Consider the following 25,935-nt stretch of genomic DNA (forward strand, 5'->3'; position numbering starts at 1 on the left):
AAGCAGTGTTGTTGTAATTTATGATGTTTCTTACTGATTTGCTCATCCATAAAAGCCTGTCTTGCTCTCTCTGCATTTGGTATCCAACATGTTGTCTTCCACTGACAACCACAGATTGTTCCAGAGTAATTTAAGCCTCGGCAACTTGCTCAGCATCACAAATCCAGCTTTTGGTAGAGCTGAGAATAGAGCCTCTCTCTTCTGTCCTGACTCATTCCTCACTGTAATTGCAGAGCAGCCTTCCTACTGAGGCTCTGATGTGACCAGGACCATTGTAATGAACACTCCCACTTGATATTTTGATTAATTCCCCACACTCAGTCATTTTTTTGCAGCTTTAAAACATAATTCCTCAGTCAATCATGGCAAATATGTGATTGTCTAATTAAAAAAAAAAACAAAGCAGGTGTTAATATTCTACTTTGCAATCTGGAATTCTCCACTGCTTGTTAAGCAAGCAAGTTGAGAAAGTAATCGTGTTGTAAGATGATGGACAAGTTGTGGTGTGTGCAGGAACTTGAGCAACTTGGGTCAAAATTTTTTTAAGTGTTGTGGCAGGTTGGTGTGTTTTACTCAGATTTATGGGACTAGTAACAGGTCAAGAATTTACAGTAAAGGAAAGGGGCTTCCACCTCCTTTTATTTTTTTAGAAACAGCACTCACATTTGCAGACCACCTTTCCTGTAGAGAGGTACAACCCCAGGAATCAGCAGTGCATGAGATGCATACAGAAATACCAGTTCACTTTTCACCCTTGATCATAAAAACAGTTCTTCTCTTTCTGATAAATCCATAACATGTTGGTAGGTTATGCAGTCATGGAGAAAATAAGAAATTAATTTAGTTACAGGAAACACAAGAAGCAGTGCTCTTTGGGATGCAGCACGTGCCTTTTGAAAAGTGTTGGGGCTCATATGGGCTCCTTGGAATTTTCGTGATAATTTTTCTGGGTTTGTTTTTTTTTTTTTTTTTGGTTTGTTGGTTGGTTGGTTTTTGACTTTAATAGCCCATTTAGCTATTGAAGGAGTGCAGGAAGAGGATGGCAGAAACACCTCTTGCCATTTCTTTCTTCCTTCTTCAAACATCTGAGACAGTGAGATGATGTCCTGCTGAGGACACCACATGGTGACATTTTTAAGGAGTCCTTCACATGCAGTTTATTGCCAGCATAGAAAGTTTGTTGACCTGAAAAGTCTCCCTCTTCAGTCGCAGGCCCAGCAGGTGCTCAGAGCCCCCTGAGTTGTGTTCAGCAGCGCAACAAAAGAGCAGAGCTGGCTTCAGGCATGAAGAGGTGCAGCTGGCAATGGAGGTTAGGATTGCCCATCAATAGGTATTCATCCTATTAATTAAGCTGCTGCTGTTAAAACCTAGCTAGAGGACAGCTTTTCAGCCTACCTGTTGTATAGTAAGCTGAGTCACCTGTGAAATGATGTTAATAAGAGGGCTCCAAGGCTTGTGAGGAGGCTTTTTTAACACTCTTCTCTTCGGGCTGGCAGCACCCCCTTTCAGAGAGGTGGCTGCCAGGCTGTCTGTCTGCAAATGACAAATGGCATTCACTCCTCTGGAGGCTCTGTGTGCTGCTTTTGTGAACCTTGACTAGCAAGAGCCAGGCTGTGACCTCACGCTGCTTTTGTTCTTCCTTATGATAAAGCCTGAGCTTTATGATAAAGCCTTTCAGCCCCTTTCTTGGCTCTACTGGGGTCTTGTTTTGCAGCACTTCAGTTTTTTGCTTCCTTAAGGTTTTTCTTTATTTTTAGGGGCATGAAGGGACACGAATATCACGTTTTGTTTTCCTCATTTCCACCATTGGGAACGAGTCTGTGACTTTTTGAGATAAAAGTGGTTTATTGTAACGGTTTGATGGAGATTCCTGAAGTGCCTCTCAGTGCTACTGAGGGTTTTTCACTTGTTCAGCTTACATACTTTAGAGCTCTTACAGTTCAAGTCCAGTTCAATTCCACTTCTGTAGCACATAAAGCAAGTGAGCCATTCTCACACAAGCCCTGGAGAAGGATGTGAGGAGCAGGGCAGAGGGGTCCTACTAACTCCAGTGACACAGCTCGCCCTCTTCATAAGTGCTACTGGGGAAGGACAGCCTGAGACTTTCCTCCAGGTGGTCTCTCAAGCAGAAAGGTAACAATTGTAGGAAATTCCTTTCCTGCCACCAGCTCACAAGCTCAACAAACAATCCCTTTGTGGAGACACTGGGGTCATCCCTCTAGTTTCTTATTCTTTGTTAACTTGGAATTTGTTGAACAGTTCCTTTCTGAGGGATTAGGGAGTGGTGGTCTGTTTCTCCCTTCCTGAACCTCTTCAGGCCTAAGAAGGCCAAAGAAAGAAGACAATGTAGAAAACATCCTGGAAACAGGCCCATGTCACCATACACAACTTAATTTCTTCTGCCAGAGGATAAGCTGAAGTCACCCTTGTATACACGCTAAGCTTGTGTGACTGCTTTTGTTTTAGGTGTTGACATTCTGGGTTCTTTATTCCAGGGAGGCTGAAAAGCCAAAGGCAACTCAGTTGTGTGAGCAACACATCAATATATTGTTGAGATGGAGGCATGTTTCTTTAGAGAACAACGCCCTTCCGTCGGAGAAGCAGGGCAGGCTGTGCTACACTTTCATGTACAACACTCAGCCCTGCCCTGGTGTCACAGCTTCCTGAGTTATGAGGTTGCAGTAGAAGCTGCTGATTGTAGCTGCTCATCGAGAGCACCACTGAAAAGTCATGAGCTTTGAGAAATGTAATCCAGTGTCAACATTTTTTGTCCATTTTTATTTTCTATAAATTCTTTTTTTCAGAACTCTCATTTCTTCCAGCAAACAGTGAGCAGAAGATGTGCTGCTATATGCCCTGTGGCATGTCATGTTCTTTGCAGAACTCCCGTGGATCACTGTTGCAGTTTAATAAAATCATGTGTATCAGGCCTGGCTGTTCTAGGCACATATGGTACATGCCCTGCCTCTTGTAGCACACACTTCCAGGAGGCTTGTTCTGGCTGCCACACATTGTTACACCCACTCACTGCTTTTAAACCATTAGGGCATCGTACCTTTGGTTAAGGTCATGAGTAGGGTGAGGAACAGCCTTTTCTTTAATTTCTTACTCTACCTCACTTTTGGAAGATTGGTCATCAGTTTTACTTGTCTCTTTCTTTTTGCCTTTTCATTCGGGTCTTTCTTGCCTTCCTTTGTAGTGGTTTCTTTTTCAACTGAGTTGCAGCCAGGAGCCACATACCTGAAATGTATCTCTGCCGGCTGAGAGTGGATAAAACAGGTTTGGGCAATGAAGGGTGTCTCTTTGTGGACACAGTGCAGGCTGGAATGTGGATGTAGTTGCCTGAGCCAAGACTAACTCCTTGAGGTGAATGTTTTATTTCTTTCCTGTGATTAAGCTGGGAGTGTGTTAGTTTGGAGTAGCAATAGGTTTAAGGAAATTATTTCTTTTTGTTTCCTTTTCTCTGTTTCTAAGAAATTATCCTGTTTTAAGAAATCAAAACAGGCTGGATGCTTGCTCTGAGCCGTTTGTCACCAAAGAGAAGACAAAAGCAATCTTTACCAGTGCTGATTTTTTTCTTCCTCCTAGGAAAAGTGTTTATTCCTAGAAAATGAAAGGAACTTGAGTTGTTGAGTTGGCAGGTAATTGATACGTATCTGCTCTGTCTGAAGAAGTACTTAACTTTTACATAACTACCTATGAGTGTTTAGGAAGCTGGCAAGCTGCAGTGGACTGTATGTTTTTCATTATGTCAGTGTTTTTAAACTTGTTGAAAATGGGCTTCTTTTATGGGTGGTTAGAATTCCTTTCAAGTTGTCATTCAGAAAGCCCCAGAGGGGAGGGGAGCTGTGACAGCTCAGCAGATCGTGCTGTGCCCGAACTCCAGGCAGGATGCTGTTGTGCCCTAAGGAACAGCACGTGGCACAAAGCAAAATCTGGTTCAGCAGCCCCGCTGTGCTCTGGTTGGCAAGACTTGGGGATTTACAGTGCTGGAGTAACTGAGGCAGCATGTGAGATACTTTGCTCAGTCTCGTTTTTGCTGCTCAAGCTACTGAATGCATAACTACCTGATTAATGCAGAGATTTTAATCTTCTGACCCCCTTGCAAACACTTATTAATTGCACTCATGGATTTTAAATTTGTAGAACTGAAAGGGATAATTATGATCCTGTAATTTGGTCTCTCCATGCAATTGAACAAAAAAAAAATCTTTTACTAAATCTAGGGGTTTATTCCCTTCACTTTGAAATGTGGTCTTTATTTAAGCAATTTGTTTTCTAGACAGTGATCAAAATTTCTTAAACCATTGTCAGGCTTGTTGCTTATGGGATTATCAGGCTGGTATCAATCTTCACTTATTAAAAATCAAATGAGCAGAGCTCTTAGAACTGCCTCAATATAGGGCATGTTCAGTTCATAGATGTTGCTCTTCCATTTGCTTTTTAACTTCCTATTTTCTTTATAACTAAGAAAACTGTATTTGCTGGGCTGTTTGCTTGCTATTTGTCATATTTATATGGGTGCCAAGTAACCTGCCTCTTCTCTTGCTCCAAAATGGTTTTTTTCCAGAATATTTTTTCCACATATATCAAAGGTAATTTTACCTTTTTTGACTTATATCTGACATAAACTTGAATGGTTCGAATGGTTGAATATTTGCTAGGACCCTCCATCATTGTCATCCTCATTATCATCACAGCATCCAGAAGAGGATTTCTGTTTCAGGAGTATGACATACTCCCTTTTGATCCTGGATGTTGCTTGACCTCACTGGGACACGTCACTCTCTAGATCTTGTGAAGAAAATACAGAACAAGTGCAAAAACAACCACGTTTCTCTCTTCCCTGAAAGAACTGTGAACTAGATTTTAAGAGCATTCAAGATTCCCCAGTCTCCTCTTAGGTATCTCAAGTCAGATGTTAGAAATATTTCCACTCAGCAATTAATAAGAGGCGCTGCCTGCTCTGGATTTCCCCCTCTCCCTCAGCAATACACCTGTTTGGTGTTAAACCCCTTGTATTTGAAGAATCACTGTCCTCTAATGCTGATGTTTGCAGAAATAGAATGACTTAGAAGTGAGATTTTTCTGTAAAATTGTGTGGAATTTAGTCTGTTTGCTCTTTCAGTTTAGCGGTTTTGTATGTAAACATGGATTTGGGTCAGTCTTCCCATTTCACCCCCCTGACTTTTTCTATTCTGTTCCTATTTGCAGGAAGTCCTTTACCACTGGGTGCCACTGTTTGATAGTTCTTAACATTTGCAACAGTGAAGCCCTTGAAGAAACTGTCCGCTCACTCTCTGGACTTCTGATTTTGAATCAAGGCTCAATTTTCATATGGAATCCTATCTTTTAATGTAGTTAAATTTTATTCAACCAAACTTGCCCTGATTTTTAATTTAGTGGCCCACACTGATTGGTCTACAACACTGATGCTACACTGCAGCTGCAGGGAGTATAAACTGATCTTATTTGCTTTTCTAATCTTAAAATCTCTTCAAAAAATGTGTCATTTCAAAATTGCATGTGAGTCACTGTTGACCCATGTATAAATAAATTGCTCGTTATGTTTGGGGATTAATCTAGTGGCAAACTGTGCTGTTGAGTGCCTTTCCTAAGAGGCATAATTTCTGTTATCTCCTGAAAGTCATCTTATTGCGGTGTAATAATTACCTGTGCAAGTATTTCTATATTCAGTTGCATGCCTTTGCTAGTCATGATTTACTCCTTTCAAAGGAATGACATAGATGAGACGGTGTGGGATGTGCACCACATGCTGCTCTGTGGGATGAAAACACTAAGGGTCTTTTTGTTGAGAGGTGTCCAAAAACACAGGGTCCTCTTCTTGCCATCAGGATGGCTTTCTGCATCCCTAACCCTGTCTAGGGATTTCAGTAATCACAATGTCCTGAGCAAAATGAGTATGGGGAATACAAAGTCTTTTAATAAACATGCTGGAAGGTTTGGAAAGATAAATGATGTAAGATGCATTGTCTGTTTTATCTGCTGATAGTCCCTGATTGGAATCGCGGTGTTACAGTGGGTGGATTACAGACTGGGATTTAGGGAAGATGGGCGCTGTTCACAGTGTGCTGGTCTTCATCCAGTGTCTTTCTGTCTTTTTTTACTGCCTGTATTTAAGATCAGATGCTAACTAGTTTGTTGCAGGGTAAGTCTATATCTGAGTTTAGTCTGTATATGACAAAAAGGGGACCTTTTGGAAGATCTCCATCTGCTCTCCCAGAAATCTTATACCTCCTGTTGTGGTAGGAGGGGAGAGGCACTTTCACATCATGCAGCTGCACTGACACCTCCTCAGCATTTTAACTGAGCGAGAGAAGAAAGAAATCCAACTATTTAGAGCTGGCACTTTGAGCTGTTTTCAAAGTCAGTGGCAGAGAGTTTCATTGCAGATCTTGCAGCTTGAGGGAAATGTCTTTTGAATTAATACAAATTCCTGTTCTTTGGGCCTGGAGTTTTTGGTGGAAGGTGTGAGACCATTCTTAAAGCTGTCTTCTTCCATCTTTTTTCGAAGTAGAGACTAAGAAACTAGCCGTTCTGTCCTTACCAGCATTGCTCTTTAGCCCTCAGCCTCTCAGGGTGTCTAAGCTGTTCCCTTCGCACCCAAGACTTGACTGAACTTCAAAGCACAGGAACAGAGACTGCCTGGTGGTGTTTAAATTGAATGGGAGCCATAAGCAGCTCTTTGCACTTGAGAGAATTGTAACAGTGTGGAGCAGTGCCCCAGATCGTGCACCCTGCCTCCCTTTAGGTGTCAGTGCCAATGCAAACATCTTTAAAATGACCCTCTTTCTTCTGGTTTCTTATCTAGTGGATATTTTATCTGTGCTTTGTTGACATTAATCTCAGCAGTACTTAAGGGATGAAAATGAGCGTTAACTGGGTTTCTGTGAGATTTTTAGTAGTTTTGTTGATTTTAATGTCCTCTAAAGTGACAACAGGAACAGCTTCAGTAGCCAGCAAGCTCTGCTTCTTTCCATATCCTTGACATCACTGAGATTGCTATGAGCTGCCCTGATCAAGTGAGCAGCACCCTTGTTCTCGAGACAAGTCTATATGGTCTGTCAGTCTTTTGGCAGCCATGCAAATAATGAAACTGTTAACTGATGATACCCCAGTGTCAGGGAGATGCTGTAAGTTAAACTGTCCTGGCATGGTATTGACAGAAGTCTGTCAATCTTGTTACTTCGTTTTGCCTGCTGGAATCCAAAGACATTGAAGTGTGTGACAGGAAGCAGCGAGGTTGGCCTTGCAGAAGCTTGTGGTGGTTTCTAAGATGCTCTTCTCTTGTATGTATGTGAGCTGGGGCACACTGGGATAAAATAACCTTCCTAAGAGCAGTAAGCCAAGGCTGGAGCCATAAACAAAAGCCAGATGCCTGCCAAAGGGTTTAAAAGTCCAACGATCTTAATTTTGTTTGAAGAATAGTAATGTAGTAAGTAACCTGGTAACAGGACAGTATTCAGTGAGCAATCCCTGTGGCACAGCAGTTCACAGTGCCCTAAATGTGTTTGATTTTGAGGTGAGTGAAGACAATATTCTTCTGATCTAGTAGCAAAACTCTTGTAGGTGGGAAGTGGCAGCTTGTTTGAACAAATCATGAGGTGCTGGGAGGAATTGCAGCCACCAGGACCTCTCTGGTCCTCCCCTTTCCCTCCACAGGCAGTCTGACTGTGTTTTTACCATGATTCAAACCCCATCATGCCTTTCAGCCACGGAAGACAGTGTGAATAAGAGCCAAATTCCTTGGACAGTGTCTGGCTTGAGCATCTTGGCTAGGAAGAGTATTTTGTATTCTGTTTTCAGAAACTCTTACTTTGAATTAAAGACTGAACTGTGGGAAGTTATTAATGATATCTATAATCAAGGATTAATCAAGTAAATCTCTGGAGTCAAGTGCCTCTTACTGCACTGAGAACAGATAGATAAAGGCGAAAGCTGTGTGAGCTTTCATGTGCAAACAGTGCTGAGGTGGGGCCTCGAAAACGCTCTGCATTTAAGTAGCTCTTTTGCTTTCCACCCGAGCTGGCTGATGCGAGGTGCTGCTGGTCGAGTAACATCTGAGCAGAGACATGCTGAAGAATTTTTATTTCAATTCCTCATGAAATTGGAAAGGGCAGAGTAAAACAATATTTTTGTCTCAAAGAATGCCTCTGGGTTACTTGTAACAAACCGCAAGTCTACGCGGTGGTTTAAAGAGCTAAAAATGTAAGTCTTAAAAAATAGCGTCTGATGGTTTACAGTGCAGCTCAGAACAGATGTTGGAGCTTTTTTGAGAATAAAATCCTTTTCAGGAGTTATTCAGTGTTTGAGATAATGCTTCTGTGGAAGATATTAGTTCAAGAATTTATTAAGGCAAAAAGGAAATCACGTGAATTTAGCCTTAATGTAACTTTTGGATCTGATCTAGTCTATTATTTTCATGTCCATTGGTATTTTTAGGCATTTATTTATCTGCTTTTTAAGGGGCCTCAACTCTACCTCTGCTTTCACAGCTGGAAATAATTGTGGGAATCATCTGAAGGGTGAAAATGCCATATATGTGTGTAATAATATAAATATATGGTGTCTCACAGGAATTTTTATATTCAGATTCCATATGTAGAGGGTGATTTCTGGTATGAGGAATATCAGATAGAAAATAAATGCAATTCCCTGAATGCCATATAAACATGAGGGTTTGGGGGGGGCAGTTTGCATGAACTTCTCTCTCCTGTGGAAGCCATGGGAACTCTGTTGTAGCAAAAGCTCTGGCAGCTGCTGAATCAACCTGGCATTGTTAAGATCTACTTTGAATCTGTTAAAAACACTAGTGGCTGTCTGCAGCTCTCTTTGTACACGCTTCCAGCATTACTACCATTAAGGGACTTTTGTGGAAAAAAACTAACTCTGTAGATAGAATAAAAAATAAATAACATTGGAAGAAAATGTATCTGGTTGGACAAGTTCCCCCAAATGACTTGCACGCTTCTGGCATGCTCTGGTTTGGTTGTATCTCCTCAGTATGATCAACTTTTGAAGGGTGTCTTCTCTTCTTCCTGAATGTACTTGCCTTCTGAGGAAATTAAATGAGAGGATTGCGAATATGTGACCACTTGGTCTTGGCTCTTCAAGCCTGAGGTACCTGTATGGTAGTACTTGATTGCTCTAAGAGCATCTTTTCATCTGGAAACATTAAACTTCTTTCTGGGAGGATATTTGAAGTAATTTTTCTACAGAGGCATTTTCCTTGTCTAGTGGGATATCGAAATTGCTTCACAGTTCTGTTTGAGGAGTTAAAATTCCTCTTCCATGCAGGATCCCCCTTTTTGCCTTTCTCGATGAAAATCCACGTGTACCTAAGATTAATCGTGGACAAAGACTGTGAGAGTTACTCAGGCACAACAAGATAAGATAGATAAATGCTTTTGTGCTGCTTCTGCAGCAACAGCTAATTCAGGAAATGCACTGGGGAAGGACCTGCCAAATTAGTGGGTGTATTAAAATTGAGTCAAGCTGAGCTAAAACATCCCCTGAATCCAGATCTCCTTTGTTTTGGAGCAAGGTAATGGGGAAACACAGAAGTGGATTGTGCATTCTCAGTTGATCTTGTAACAGCAGATGGTTAAAAGGAGCCTCTCGGATGCTCTTAAGGCAGCATATTCCTGTTAAGTGATTATTTGGATTATTAATGTCCCACTGTAGCACCTAGTGATGATCTGAAGCAGCTTTATGGGCTGTGACTTTTGTGGTGATGAGCACTAGAGACTTGTGGAATTAATAATGCTTTAATTGTTATTGCTTGAACATTGATTAAGTTTTGTGTAAGGACTTTTAAGGGATTCTGTCATCGAGCTTGACTGGTTTGTTGGTGTGTTTCATCCTGAGATTCATCCTGAATCTCAGGATGAAACTCTGGGATTAAACTGCTCTATTCCTGTCTGCCTTTGGTGTGGTGCTTGTCTGCCCTTTGTGCCTCAATTTCCTTTTTATTTCCTTTTTATGGGAAACTTGCCTGTTCTTTTGTAAATGTTTGCTTTGAAAGGATGTGGGTAGAGATCACACTATCTTAATTGTATTGTTTGCATATAATACTACACAGTGACTGCACAGGACTGGGTTAGTGTCCTCCAGCCAGGCTGAGGTTTGCAAAGGGTATGAGAGGATTCACTGAGTGGGAACTGGGTGCCCTGTGGTGCTGGCTCTGCTTGGAAATCCTAACTGAAATCATTTGCAGCTTAGTCACACATGGAAAGAGTCTTCAGTTTCCCAGGGGAGTTTTATTCATTCATGTTTGCTGCAAGTAGAGTTCATATTACAGTGGGAAACCACGATTCCTGACCTCTGAGTTGAATACGTGCTTTAAAAATAGAGATGGGACAGAAGAAAGAAGAATAAATAGACTTCACTCTAAGGGCTTGCTCAAACCAAATCTACATGCTGCAAAATATTGCATCAAACTTTGAGAAATGATTGAATCAAATTGTTTTTCAGGGGCTTATGTTAAAAAAAATTGTAGATTTTTTTTTATGACAGACAGTTGTAGGTAATTCTGCATTTTTCATCTTTGTCTAAGCAAACAAGAGTTATCTTGAAGCAGCAGCAGGTTATTTTCAGATTTACTTTAACGGAGAGCTGTTTGTGAAAGATGGCTTCTAGAAGACTCACAGCCCCATCAGTGCAACAGAACTGATAGAGGAGTACAGCAAAACAAATATTTACAGGGAGTGTTTATTTTGGATGCAGGATAGATGTGTAATATTTGAGTTATTTTAGTTGTGGTAAGCCTGACATGAACACTGAAGAAGTATGAAAAGTTATGTAAGAAAAAAAAAGAACTGTAGCTAGTTTATTCACTACCTGTGGTAAAGAGAACAGACCTCTACAAACATTTTATCAACAGCATATAACAGGTGCTGTGTGGTGTGTGTTGAGAAGTTTGCTGAGGTTTGGGGTTTTGGGGGGTTGTTTTTTGTTTATATAGCATGCTGTTGAACAGTGTGGGATTTGAGTTGTGAGTTCAGCAAAGGGCCACCAAGATGGGCTGGGGTGCAGGTGCTGTGGTGGAGGCTGAGGGACCTGGGCTGGCTCATCCTGGAGCAGAGGCTTGGGGGGACCAAACAGCAGCCCCCTGTGCCTGGGAGGTGCTTACCAAGAAGACAGAGGCAGACCCTTCACCAGAGTGCATGGTTGGAGGGTGAGAGGCAACAGGCAGGAGTTGAAACAAGAGATTCATGTGGGTGTAAGGAAAAACCACCATGAAGGCAGGTGAGAGGGTTGCCCACAGAGGCTGTGCAGCCTTGGAGAACTTCAGGACCTTCCTAGGCAAAGTACTGAGCGATCTGGTCTGAGTTTATAACGGTTCCTACTCTCAGCAGAAGGTTGGATTAGAAGTCTTTCAAGTTTCTTCTGACCTCAGTTTTCCAATGATCCTGTATCGTTGGCATGTATGGTGATAGATGGCTGCTTGATTGAAGCAGGGAAGACTCTGAAGGGGTGATGGGAGAAGTATATTTATTGCATGATCAGTGTCAGTGAGAGGTTTATGTCATGTACAGCAATACACTTCCATGGTTTGGAACTGTGGACAATTTTTATATTAATTTGAGAGGTCCCTGTGAGACCTGACATCCCCTTGTGTTCAAAAATACTGCATATGAACTTACCTTAAAAAACTCATGAAGGAAGCCACCCTGAGAGCAGCTCACTCTGATGTTTCTCATCCAAGTTACTCCACAGAAACTTGGTGTATGAGATGTAGCACTAAGAAAACACAGTCCCTATCATCCATTCAAACAAAGAAGCTGAAAGGTCTATGCTGGGTCCACTGGACAGTCCAGAGTGTTCTCCCTGCATCTGCTGAAAACTTAATCTTGTTTTGCCTCTTCGCCTGTTAGCAGCCCAAGCTGGGTGATGTGGTACTGCTCAGTTTTAATGTACTGGAGTATTAATGGAAATCTTTCAACTATATCAAGTGGATTTCAATCAGACTGGAGCAACAATATGAGATTCCTACTGAAAAAAATAGTGAACAGATTTAAACTGCAACTGAACAAAGGTTTTGTAGCCCATGGAGGGAGAAAGAGAGGGAAGGGCTGGTCTAAATTAAAGTGCATATTCAGCTTTTACTGGAAAATGCACAGCAAATCCCAGTGATTCTCTGCTCTGTCTCGTAGCCCCATGTGTACAGTGTGCACCATTCAGCTGTCCTGCCTGTCAGGCGGGTGGAAGTCTCTCGCCTTTTATTCATGTCCCATTGATGCATCTCTGCAAACCCACAGGCTGTGAGATTATATTTTGCATTTCTGTTTGAGAGGTCAGTGTTTCATCAAACTGACTATTGCAGATTCTGGTGCAGGCAGAATTGCTCTGAATGTACTTTATTTTGGATGCTGAACTTCTTGTGATTGAGGCTTTTTAATGGAAAGAGGTACGAATGGTTACATATAAATTATTTGAAAACTATAATTTACTTGTCAGTTTTTGATTCAAAATGTTGTGATTTGATGTGTAGATAAGTTTTCTATAGGTAGGTTTTCCATAACAGAATAGGAAAATGTCGCATTTCCAAATGATATAAATCATCAATTGCTTTCAGATCAGTGGATTTCTGTGGATTTTTTTGTTGCCTTAAAGAAACAACCTCACCTAACTTTTTCCCTCAACCTTTCCACTCAGAAATCAGTCCCCCAGTTGCAGATCTGGCAGTTTCCACACGGAAGCTTTTGCTCAGTACAGTTCAGGGCTTATCCGCAGGTGTTTTCCCTGTAACTGACATGAGACTGATGGCAGAAAATGAGTCTCATTCATAGTATTTAATATAGTCAGTATTTAAAATGTCTTTTGGGGACTCAGTACTGCTGATCTAAAAATGCTTCATCTGAATAGGCTTATTAATATCAATAGGGGTCTTCCCAAACTTACCCTGAATTATTTGTCTAGTTCCTCATAAAATGGTGGGAAGTTGTGTATCCAAGTCACTGGATGAAGGCTGTTGAAGATGCCACTGTTATGAAATTGCTGTCTATTTAAAAAGAAGCTACTGATGTTTACTCTGAGAGCCTTTACCTACTACAGACAAAATAAATCCAGGAAAAGCATAACTTGACAAAGGAACATACTGCCTTTATGTTTTAGTATGTCTTTAAAAGGCCTTTTGGTGTAGAGTTACTACAGTTTTTCCCCTATTTTACAGATACTGTGAATAAGGACACTGAACCCAAAGATCCATATCCCTTTCCAAGAAAGATTATGGCTGAACCAGACTACATAGACGATGACAATCCTGAGTTAATTAGACCTCAGAAATTAATTAATCCTGTGAAGTCATCCCGGAATCATCAAGATCTCCATAGAGAGCTACTTATGAATCAGAAAAGGTAAGAGTCTAAAAATCACTCGTACCACCTTCCCACCCCAAAGACACAGACTGAGTTTTAGTTTCATCAAAATGACTTTGTACCCAAAACCCAGCAGACACTTTTTGTTGTTTCAGATCTTGTAAATTAAAAGATTCTGATTCTTAACCGTAGCATTTATTTCTCTTTGAATTTCAGTTTCTCTGCAAAAGCTTGCTATAGAAGTCTTCTTATTTTGTCTTAGTGAATATTCACAGGGTCAGTTTGGGGAGGAAGGAGTTCACTTCTCCCTGTCACGTTTCATGTAGATTACCTGGGCACTGTAATTTGGCTCGGACTCTTCACTTTATCAAGTATTTGACAAAATTTTGCTATTAACAGCAAGAATGATAAAATCTGTGGTTTTTCACCATTCCCAGCGCATTGAGTTTATGAGGCTACTTTTAAATCAAAGAAATCATGTAGTTTATTTCACATGAAACTGTTGTCTGTTTGCTTGATCCATCTCACAATGCAGTGTCATAATCTGGTGCCTGCTCTGCTGCTGCACAAGTGGTTCTTTGTGTGTTACACAAATGCTGCCTCCTCCCTTCTGGGGTGGGATGCACAGCTGTTGCTCTATATATTGCTTTTAAGGATGTAAATAACAGTAACTTTATTTCATCAATTTCAGAGACACAACCACCTGGCCCAGGAATAGCTGAAGTTCTGTTACTAAATCTCTTCAGCAACAGAGAACTCATTTAGAAAACATATAGTGGAGGAAAAGCCACCAAGCCTGTTGATGCTCCTTCATTTAAACCAACAGAAACTATGATATAAATGAATGGTTTGCTGCATTTAAGCCACCTAAAATAGACTTTCCAAAGGCTAGATCTGGGGATCTATAAAACAGAGGTGGAAGAGCAGTATTTCAGAGTTCATTTGAGAATAAAGTTGGAGGTAGCAGCCATTCAGGCTTTTTGAGGCTCAGGACCTTGACAACAGCGAGTAGAAAGCTGTGGTTTTGGCTACTCCAGCACAACTAGATTTGTCTGTTTAGTAGGAATAGTCACATTATGAAAGTTTCTCCCTTTTTTTTTTTTCCATGATCCTTTGACATTATAGTATTTTGAGGAAAGAAGGGGTCTTTTTATGTATAATAGCAAAATCTTCACAAATGCTAGGCTTAGAGACTTAATTCTAAATGAATTGCATACACAACATAGCATTTCTTTAGTGATGAAGATGTTTTAAGAATGCCAACTGAATTGGAAGAAACTGGCCTAAATAGGTGTTTGTCCTATTTTTCGTTAATGGGATTAAACATCAAAGTCACTTTCTAGCACCAAGAAGTTTATAGTCACTGAAAGAAAAATAGTTGAAGTTTCCCGACTTATGATCTTAATCTAAAGGATGTGGAGACTGCAATAAATTAAGACTATTTTTTTTTCTTTAAAGTTTATGAAAGCATAAAGCACTTTTAAATCGTATGAAGTTCTTTTCTTCAAGGAGAATATCCTATTACACAGAGAAGTTGTGCAGCCCTCAGTACCCGCTCTTCTCTTATTGTGATTTTGATTAGCTGCAGCTGTTAATTTTAGAGTCTTATTTATTGGTGCAGAAATTAAATACTTTGAGGGATTTCACCAGCAGAAAAAATGGTATTTTTTAGAAGAGAGTTAGTCTTCAGTGCTTTGTGCCACTGTACCAGCTCTGTTAGGAGGCTTTTCAGTAATGTAGGTTACAGCAAACTGTCATAGGTATGGAGGACTTCTATTGCTTTTCTGCTGCTCACCATGCTGCTTATTTTATTGTGAAGGCTCAGTGTAGACACCAGCAGCTTCACTTTTTTGCCCAGTTACCTCTGAACAGCGAGAAATGGATGTTGGAAGATATTAGCCAGCACTGGTCTGATCATTTTCCATGCCCACTGTGAGCAGCGTCTGTTGGGCCTTGAACTGGTGTAGCTATTTACTTGCAGAAATGGAGTTTTGTTTGGGCAAACAAAGATTCAGGTAGTGCTTCAGGTACCTCAAGGCACTGGTAACTTATCTTAAACTATTTTAATTATTAGGAGTCAGCCTCAGCTCTGCGGAGTATTGGTCCTGTCCCTTCCAGAGATTTTAACCCTATCATCCCTAACCAGTGTTGTAGCACATTTTGCTTCCCCTACATAGAAACTTTAGGATTTGTAATTTAACCAGAATGATCACTAGGAGGTGATACAAGACCCCAGTTAATCCAGTATCTGCCAGTTTGTTGCTTTTCTTTTTTACATAAGAGAGTGGAAATAGGATTGACATTATGGTTCTGTTACAGGTCTGATTGGCAACCCCATCTGATTAGACTGAGAGGCTGCATTTACTTGTAGCTTCTGCAGGTCCCCTTTGTTACAGCTGCAGCACATCCAAATCAGTCTCGTGCCTCTGCTTTGTTATGGTGCAACCTGACTGAAAAAAGCAGGAACAAGTAATGTTACTTAGCAGCTGGACTCTGGTTTGTGGCTGTCTTGATTGCTGATTGCTAGTGTGGAATATTCCACTGATTCTGCTCTCACTGATCCAGTAGTAGTAGTAGTAGCAGTAGTAGTAGTAGTAAAAAAAAAAATCACTCCAGCTTTTCCTGCCTGACTTCAGTTTTATGTGTTAAAATGTATTTAAAATAGCATGAAACATAAAATATGAACATGATCTTGTAGCTTCTGTTGCACTGAGGCCATGAGATCTATTATGAGAAATAGGGAACAGCATTTGGTGTTGCTAAATATTTGATTTTTCTGTCAGGGTATGTGCAGGGATAGAGTGTTGCATAATAGATGGAGTCATTCCTAGATGCCACCATAAAATGGCATTTTAATGTTTTATTGGACATGCTGTCAGATATGCATATTAATGAATAATTAGGCAACCACAGTTGTATAGAAAGTAGGAAAGGGTAAAAATACGCTTTCTGAAAGCTTATTCAGATTATTGAATTTTTTCAAGTTGAAATAAAAAATGGTTGATGTTAAACTTAATGCTGGATAGTTTCACATAATCATCTTCAGAGGGAAGATGACAATAACAAGGACAGATTTGGGATCACTCTGCTCTGCCTTAAGTGACACTAATACCTGAATAACAGGGAGAGCTTTGAATCTTATCATAACAAATTTTTAAACCATCATAGCATAACAGAGATAAAAGAAATAGCTGAAGTCACAGAAATGAGTAGGAGTGAGTATCCATGTGTATGCCTGTATAAATAATGTCATGCGTCTTCCCTAAGAGGGAGCTTTCTCATTTCGCAGTAGTTGGCTTGGAAAGCAATTTGTGCTGAACAGACTTGAAACATTCAGTTGATGTAGTACCCAAAGGCTTGTGAGAGGGAGAATCCTCCAGGCTTTGTCTGGTCTCCAAGGTGACGGCAACTTTTTTATTCAGGATTTTTGTTGTCTTAGGCTCTTTGTGATGTTGAGTGTAGCCTGGGAGCTCTCACTGGAAATAGCTTCACAGCCAAGCATGGGTAAAGCTGTCACATTTTCAAGGAAAGGAGAGAATCCATGATTTCCTTGGATTCTGTCACACTGAGCAGTGTGACAGACCACTTTTTAGTTTCGTCCATGCAAAATTCTGTGGGTAGAATACCCTGCTCAGGGCTGTCTGAACAAAGCCATTCGGAGTTATCATCCAGCAAAGGAATTTCTCTTGGCCAAAAATTTGGTTTTAGCTCTGCTAGTGTAGTGATTTGTGATTTTTTTTTTTTTTTTAATCCATTTTTTTGGAATTGAGAGAATAGAGTGAAGACTAAAGATGAAAGTTAAAATAATGAATTATACAGGAGAGATACTACCGTGCATGCTAAATATCCACAGTGGGTTATATGGCTTAAATTCTAGCTTAGGGTTTTGGTTAGAAACTAGGCACATGTCTGAATGGTTTTTTTCCTTTTAATTCATTATTTATATCCCAATGTATCTAAATAGGCAACTACTTCAGTTTAGAAAACCCGCCTGCAATTCTGTGTGAATTTCTGCTAATTAAAACTGATCTTTCTTCTCTCCCTCCCCCTTTTTTAATTTGAAGGGGTCTTGCACCTCAGAACAAACCGGAGCTACAGAAGGTGATGGAGAAAAGGAAACGAGATCAAGTTATTAAACAACAAAAAGAAGAGGAAGCACAAAAGAAGAAATCAGACCTGGAAATAGAGCTACTGAAACGACAGCAGAAACTGGAGCAGGTAAGATGGAGAATAACACTACCTGTAAATATCTGCATCTGAGCTACTCACCTGAGGCTCCCTTTGCAGACAGGGAAGAAGCAACAGCCGATTTTTGGCATATTTCCTCTGATCACAGCAGATATCTCTTTTAGGATAAGTCAAATCACACTCTGTAATTACCCTTTTTTTGTCACTTGCTGTGTAAGGACTGCATATGGGGTCTGCCTTTGGTCAAATGAAATCCTACACCAGCCAACAGGAATGTTAGTGGAGCACTGACATTACTTAACCATTAAAATGGTAGTGAATTAGTCAATTTTTGTAGTCTTAACTATGATCCACTAAGAATGGCTGTTAGACTGCAATGCATCAAAACTACATTTAATGAATTTTAAAAAAACAATTGATTCTCCTACGTTATCCAAGAAACTAGATTACTTTACAAAGATTTTTTTGTAGCCTTAAAACGTGTGAGCCCATTGGTGTTTTCAAATGAAGGAATATATCCTCAGACCCTGAGCATGGGATGATGTGGAGTTGGAGTTCATTGTGGTGAAGCTTTTTGCTAGGCACAGGGCCAACCAAATGTCTCTTTGCCTCTGAAAACATTTTGTGTGCCTGCAAGGAAATATCTCTACAGTGAAACACCTCATAAGAGAAGTCACTGTGCATTAAGCATTGCATTTATTTTTAAATAAATGAATGCTATAAATGCATGCTTTAAAACAGTATCTCCTGTTTTTCTCAGTGGAAACCAATTAAGCCAAATAATTACTCTATTAAAAATGACATATAATCCAGTAATTATTTGGGGTTTGGGGTTTTATTATAGGTTGGTGGTTTTTTGTTATAATTAGGCTTAGAAATATTTTTGGAAAAAGTTATTGTATTTTTAAGTATATCATCCTGTCATTTTTCTTATCTGCTCCTAAGGGCACGGCTTTGAATGGTTCAGCTTGTGGGAAGATTTGATTTGAAACTGAGCTATCCAATGTAGATTATGTAGATGATAAAATTCTGTTAGAAAAGGAAAAACCTGCCTATTACAAACAGTGCTGTTGGAAACATCATAGGAATGGCATTAATTGACAACATGATTCATGGAGGAACATTGCTGTGATTTACTAAAACAAGGCATGCCCCTTTGCCAGTGAACCAGAGACAAAGGACAGATTATTTAGGTGAGCTGTACGTGGTCCCCATTAATGAGGGAGACCTTAGTCTGTTTAAAAAAAAAAAAGAAAGCTTCTTTCAGGCTCTTTTGTTAGTTTTCTAAAGGGTTTTTTTGTTCCTTTCTGCCAACTTATCTGCCCTCCCTGAGGATCACCAAGCAATCCATATTCTGTGCCATGTGTGAGCCTGTGCTCTGTGGGCACTGTACAGCCATGTCTACCCTGCCATGGAAATTCCAAGTGTCTGCATGGGCAGGAGTCCAGCTAGGTTAAAAAAAAACAGCAAATGGGCTCTCAAAAATGAACAACTAACGGCCAAGGAAGATTCTTTTTTTTTTTTATTGCTTTTTCTGATAGACAAATCAGATACTCCTAAAGAGGCTCAGGTTAGATACAGAACTCCATACCTAAACACTCAGAAGTCAGTTCTGTTAGTGTGCTTATAGTAGCTGTTCACATGTTCTCCCACAAGGCACATTATTCCTGTTCTGCTATAAAAGCCAGAGAAGGGAATTATTGTTGTTTCTTTAATGAAGATGTCCAGGAATTTCTTAAAAAATGCTTCATCTTGTTCTCGTACTGGGCTTGCAGAGTTTTGTCCATCTGGCAAAGGTGGACATCTGGAACATGCTAGAGCCAAGGATTTGAAAAGATTTATTGTTTATGAGGACAGATACTCCCAAAGAAATGCAACTTTATCTTTTCCATGAGACGAAGAAAGGAAGCAGTTTAAAGCATTTGGCATTGTCAGTTATTGAAACCTTTAATTTTGTGTCTTGTGTTTCAGTGATCTGTTTTCTATACTTTTCTTTTTAATATGTGATTCCCTTTTAAGCTGGAACTGGAGAAACAGAAGATACAGGAAGAGCAGGAAAATGCGCCTGAATTTGTCAAAGTCAAGGGCAACTTGAGGAGGACGGTCCAGGAAGCAACAGAAGCACCGGACTCCTAGAGCCAGCGCCTGCTAAGGCTTCCAGCTTTCCTGCAGAGAGAGGCTTTTGCAAGTTGTCTCACATTTACTCCTCAAGAGGGAAAATAAGAGCATCCAGCTGACACTTACTGAAGATGAGATTTTTAATTCCTGGGATGTGTGGATTCAAAAGACAGTATCGTAAACAGATCGACTTGCCAAATATAGTCCTGAGATCAATGGATAAGGAGTGTCTTTGTCAGTTCAGTGTCATGGACCAGGCTGACGTGCTTACTCAGAGATTTTAACCAGGGATACTAGAGAATCTCCTTCAGTGTTGCACTGCTTTAACTCTTGTGATCCTAGTTGAGTGGAGATACACAGATTATATTTTGCTTTAAAACAGAACAAAAATCCTCCTGTGATATCTTATGAAGCTTTGCTGTGCAGGTAGATTTCCTCCATCTAGACCTACAGCCTGTGCATATCCCAGAATAATTTGTGTTTAGTTGGAATTTTTATCAAATCTAGGAAGACACAAGGTATGTTGATCACTGCTGCCCATCCCCACTAGGATAGGCAGGTATGGGCAAGATGGAAATGCTTAAAATTCACCAGCAGTGAAAAGTTAAGCAGCCTTAAAGCCCATTTGCTGTTTGGCATGTAGAATTTGGGCTATGAAAGAGCAGAAATCTGATGATCCTTTCACCAGGGAGACTCCAGAAGCTGATGTATCTCTGTCTTATAACTTACACTGTTGTGAACAGGCCTGTGCAGCGCTACCTGTGAATTTACCTCTCAAAGCAAAATGACCTGTCTTCTACTTTCTCTGTTTTGAAATCCTGCTTACTTTGGTGTTGTGGCCTTTCTCCTGCAAGGACATGCTGAACTGAGTACAGTGTTAACACATTACTTGGGAGAGTTTAAACTCATTTGCTGGAACTGAAATCAGGAATCCTATCTGCCATCAGTTCCTGATCTTTGCTTGCTGGAACATGTTGCAGTTTCTGCAGTAGAGCAGTGTCTAAGCCAGAACAAACTGATCATTGGATATACTGAAATAGAATTTTTTTCCCCAAAGTGAGGCATAAAACAAAATTCATTTTATCCCATCTTTCCTTCAGCCTCAGGAAGGAAGGCAAATGTGTTACCACTGAGTCTTCAGGTCCAATTCTGTCATCTTCTGCCTTTCCACAAGTTGCCCCTGTGACTTGCCATTAAATAAAATATTGCTCAGCTTGCACAGGGATGACAGAATCTGAACCTTCATGCTTATGACTACTAGTTATCCAGGAAAGCCTGGGAGGAGGAGTGGGGAACAGATTGCCCATGTAGGATTACAAAATTGGATTCTTACCTGGTGTGATTGGGTGCAGATATCTGGGGAGAAATCCTCATCTTTCTTGTTCTGCACAGTCCTAGCTTTCACTGAAGCTGTGTTCATCCATATCAGCTGAGGATGTAATCCCTAGCCTTTGCCTTAGGATGCTAAACACAATAATTTCTACTTTGTAATTACATTGGACATAACTGTTTGAAAACACTTTTTATTAATATCAACAGTGGTGTGTTTGTATTGTAAAGGTGGTAGGGGAGGGTTTGTTGGTTTGTTTTCTGAGTTGCTTTTCCTGTAAGTATTGGACATTTTAAACACAGTTTCAGCCTAACACTTAGGACAAAATGCTCACAATTAGAAATGTTTCCTAGATACAGACTTTAATTTGTCAAGATACAGGCATTTTTTTATGACGACATAATCAGATTGAGAGTAAATTGAATTGTGATAAGCGTATTGCCATTGATTTAGACTTGCAGTGTGACTCACATCTAGAAGATTAAATGTGAAGATTGTCTAACACTGTTCAGATAATGGACATACAAAAGACAAAGGCCAAACATAGGACTCTTCCATGTATTTTCTCAACAAAGGAGCACCCTGAATGCTGCAGGTTCTTCGCTCTCTCCTTCCCTTCTCCTGGCAGGAGAGGATCTTCTTTTCTGGCAGCACATTATTCAAACACTTGCACTGATTGAGTTTGTTTCATGTTGTTGAGACAGCACTATATAGGAGCCTTCCACACCATGCTCATGCTTTGTCTTAGCCACTCTCAGCCTACCAAACATCAGTCTCTTGCTTTCAACTCCATGTTAACCTTCTGCTCAGTATGGAAAAGCCTAGAAGTCAGTGAGGAAATCCTTCTCTGACTTGAGCAGACCATTCCTTGTCAGCCATTTCCCCTTGCTGAACATGGCACTCCTACCACATGTGCACAGTCAAATGAAGTCGGTGGCACTGGGGTTGGTGGGGAACAGAGACCTTTTTTTGGCTTCAGCAGGTGTGTTGGATTGGGCCCCTCAAGGCTGAGGGCATTCTGCTTTCTCCCCCAGCTAGGTTGAGATTCAGGGTAGAGTTTCTCTTTCTGAAACACAGGAGGCCAGAAAACTCCCTTGTACATACAGCATGAAGTTGGTTTTTTTGTTTTTCAGTGGAATTAATTCTCTGTGTGAACAGAACATCAATGTGTGTGTTTAAACATCTTTGAATCCTGCTAACCCTTTAGCCTAGGAACCCCAGCCACTTCCATGTCATTTTGACAGGCAAAAGCTTGTCTTTAAAGTCAGGATTGGGCAACCCTTAAGTGGGGGGCCAGCTAGTCACACCACAAGTGTCCTGTGCGGCTACTCAAGTAAAAAACTGCTTGCCAGCGAGCGTAAGCAATTCCTGCTCTGCCCTTTAGTATGTGGGTTTTTGAAGCAATCCAACAAATACTTCAGTGATTTGAAAATTGCTCACTTACCACTTTGTACTTTTTTAAAACTCTTGCTTTTGATAGTATAGTAGTAGATTTTTTAGCATTTTTGTGGCTTTAACCTTCTGTTAATATCTGCACTTGTTTGAGTGTACATATATAAATATATATAAATATAAAAAGGGAGCCTTAATGGATTTGTTTTCATAATTTAATATTTTTTGTATTTGCTCTTGTATAATTGTTTTTAACTAAAGGTATTATGAGAATGAGGGTGGAATACTTAGAACCAAAGTTATGCTTAATAAAATCTACTACATGCTTGGTGTATGTGGTGGTGTCTGTCATATCCTGCTAAAAGCAAAGTGTTGGGGTGTGTGTTGAGACATCTGGGTTATTTAAAATTCTGCAATGCAGGGGGAAGTATCAAGAACATGATGACTCGGTTCCTTAAAAATGGATCCTTGTTTGTATATGCAAAATTATTGGCAAATTAATTGGCAGGAAGAGCTGGTTGTGTCTCTCAGCAGTATTATATTTTGAATATTTTTATGCAGACAGTTTTTAACAGGACTGTGTAGGTACTGTTCAGGTAGCACAAGGTGAGGCAGAGCATGAGGGAAAACTTCAGATGAGAGTCAAATAATTGTGGAAATCATTACTTATCCTTAGAATTGTTAGCATTGCAAAAGCTCCATTCCAAAAGGCAGTGAGAAGAGAGCAATGAGCCTGGTCCTAGTTTCAAGTCCTACAAAGGTTCTTTTAATTTAGCCAGCGCTCAAACCTATGTTGTAGTAGGAAGGACTTGGGCATGTGAAAGAAAGTGCAGGCACAAATGATTTGCTGGGTTAGGGTCAGATTGCTCAGTGCCATTATTAAGAGCAAAATTCTGTGTCAGCAGCAGACATGGAAGGTAGCAGGGGTAGGAACAGGGCTGGAAGAAATGTGGGTCATCAGGTCTCCACAAAGATCCTCACTCATACTGGACAGCCCTGGTCAGACAGGGACAGGTGGCAGTGGAGGGGGAGCTGGAGAGGAGCACAGGATGAAACAACGTGGGGAAAGAGAAGAGCAATGAATTCAGAACAGATGTCAGGAAATGCTTTTTCCTTCAGAAACTGCTCAGCATGTGGAATGGGTCCTGGCAGTACTGCTGATGCGATGGTGCTGGACCCACTCCAGGAGCTGTCAAATATGGGGGAGGATAGAAAGAACAGAGTTAATAAGGGGTGAGTTTCTATGGCCTGTTGGAGATACTGCCCTGTGCTCTCCTACCTCAAGTGCATCCAAATGTGTTTTGAATTATCCTTTGATATTCGCTCCAGCTCCAGAAAGAGAACAGTGAGGGCATGTGATCTGCTTTTGTAGTGTGTCCAGAGGAAAAGATGTGCTTTTGTGTGCTTTTTTGCATTGCATTGAGCTAATAGGTTTTGTCATGTGGCTTTGCAAGTCCTGGTCTGCTGGGGGCTCTGCCTGTGCTCCTGTGGCCATATGCAGATGGGCTGTGTCGTGCCATAGCTATGTGGAAAGAAGGACCTTGAGGTCCTTAGGTGCTGTTACAGGGTCAGTGGGTAGTGTTAGTAACCTAAAATGGCTGATGGCACGTGTGGTGACCAGTTGCACTTAAGAAAATAACTGGAGACTGAAGAGCTTCCGTGGTGCAGTTTCCATAGGGTCAGAACTGACATCTCTAGGGTGAAGAACAGAAGGGCAAGTTGGGTTCTCAAGTCATGGCAATAAGAAGAGCACAAACTTAATGAGACCTGGAGGAGTGGAAATACAAGATATCCTCGCCCTCCCCCTGCCACTTTAAACTGTTTGTGTTCTACTTGGAATATTTCACCTATGAGATTAAAGGTTTGTGGTGCTCTTGTCAATAATAAGGATGGACATTTTTGATGGAGGTGGCAGAAACCATGGCCAGAGGAAGTATTTGGTGGTGGTGACAGAGCACAGACATCCTGACTGCCACCTCAGTGCTTGTGTTCCACAGCCTGTGTTTTGGCACTGCTTCAGACCAAGGTAAGGCCTGCTCTGGGTCCATCCTACTGCCTGTGGTGCCTCTCTGAGGTTAGTGGGGACTACTCTTGTTCTTTAGGTACCCAGGGGTCCATTTTGCTGAACCTCAGGTATGTGCATTTGAGCTAATCATCTGCTTTTCATTTATATCAGAGCAGAGAAATCAGCCCTGTGGAGCTGGAGCCCACACTCCCTGACTCAGAGGGAACACTGTCTACACTGCGAGATTCTGAAGCTGGGCAATTCAAATGCCACCTCAAATACACCTGCTCATTTTCATGGAGTTTTCTTCCCTGGGATAGTTGAGACACCTGGATAACTTTAGTAAATTTGGACCTTTATCTCTCTGTAGCTCCTTGGCTGATAGAGAGCCCATCTCTTCACTGTGCTCACCGGCTCTGGTGCTTGGTGCCATGGAGTCCTCAGCCCTGGTGCTTGTTGGGGACATGTTGGGGAGCTTGTTGGGGAGCTGGGGAGAAGGGACCTGCCCCAGGCCAAACACCGGCCAGTGGGAGGGGAGGTGGCATCTCCACAGTGGTGTGAGGGAAGGAGGAGATGCAAAGCACCTGACAGAGGGCTCCAGGAGCCAGAATCACCCACTACAGCTGTAGTATTTAATTATCTGAGTAATCACTTTTAGAATTAACTTCTATTATGCACCCAAGTCCAATCTCTCTGGGTGGATGGCATGAGCAATTTAACACAGATTGAGGCTGGCACCCAGAAACTTCAGCTTGATTAGGCGGGAAGGAGAAACGTGCTTCTTTCCTCTTCTTCAGCTATAGGGAAACAAAGCTTTCATAATGAAATTGAAATGCCAAGTCTGCTTCATTGTGCTCAAAAATTAAAGAGCACCCAGCAAACCTGAACCCCTTTAGTGAGGTTCACATGAGGGATGCATCACTCCTTATAGAAAGGCAAAGGGAGCTGAATCCCACCTGCTCTGGAGTCAGGACATGGCAGCCCAGCCCATGGGAAATGGTCTCCCTGAAGGAGGGGTTGTGTCCAACAGGTTATCTGTCCTTTAACTGTTCCTTTTGTAAATAAAGCCTAAAAGATTCTCTGATGAAAAGCTGACCAGGAATTTGCTTTCATCAGTAGCAACAGGAAAAGACAGAGACCCTTTAAACTTACACTGTCAAACATGGAAAGCCCTTCATCACTGTGACCATGGACCATAAGGGGTGATTTTTCCTAAGGTTCAGTTTCAGCACTTGTCTTCATCCAGCTTTGTTTTGGTGCCAATCGTTCAGGTGAATTCTCCTCCGTACAAATTCAGGGAACCCACCTTCACTAGCTGAGCTCAGCAACAAAGTGGCCTTTGGGAATTTGCTAAGCGCGGTGGGCTCCATGCCTCACAACCTGTAGTTTGTTACAGAAGTTTTCCTCTCATTTCTAATACAAATTGAATTAACTTTAAATACCAAAGAGTAAATTCTCTTCAAACACAGATCTTGCAAATTTTATTGTTTCCTTGATGCAAGGGAGTTGCTTCTGGTTTATACCAAGAAATCTATTCCCTGCTTATTAGGAAATTTTGCCAC

The 25,935-nt window shown here is 41.0% G+C and overlaps 1 protein-coding gene across 3 annotated transcripts in view; it reads left to right on the plus strand.

The window, feature by feature from the left end:
- FAM107B (family with sequence similarity 107 member B) overlaps positions 1 to 22,702 on the plus strand; it is a 58,092-nt gene extending 35,390 nt beyond the window's left edge. Inside the window, exons 1-4 of one of the 3 annotated variants that reach the window (XM_029958125.1) lie at positions 7,195 to 7,310; positions 13,196 to 13,379; positions 17,405 to 17,558; positions 19,548 to 22,702. In XM_029958125.1, coding sequence (XP_029813985.1) covers positions 7,298 to 7,310; positions 13,196 to 13,379; positions 17,405 to 17,558; positions 19,548 to 19,664 — 468 coding nt within the window. In that variant the 5' untranslated portion in view covers positions 7,195 to 7,297 and the 3' untranslated portion in view covers positions 19,665 to 22,702. Of the gene's footprint in view, positions 1 to 7,194; positions 7,315 to 13,195; positions 13,380 to 17,404; positions 17,559 to 19,547 lie in introns of those variants that run through there. The other 2 variants (XM_029958127.1, XM_029958126.1) reach the window with 2 other exon arrangements.
- Positions 22,703 to 25,935: the final 3,233 nt, after the last annotated feature.

Source organism: Manacus vitellinus, unplaced genomic scaffold, assembly GCF_001715985.3.
Source record: "Manacus vitellinus isolate BGI_N305 unplaced genomic scaffold, ASM171598v3 scaffold_13_pilon, whole genome shotgun sequence".
In the NCBI taxonomy this organism is placed as follows: Eukaryota; Metazoa; Chordata; class Aves; order Passeriformes; family Pipridae; genus Manacus; species Manacus vitellinus.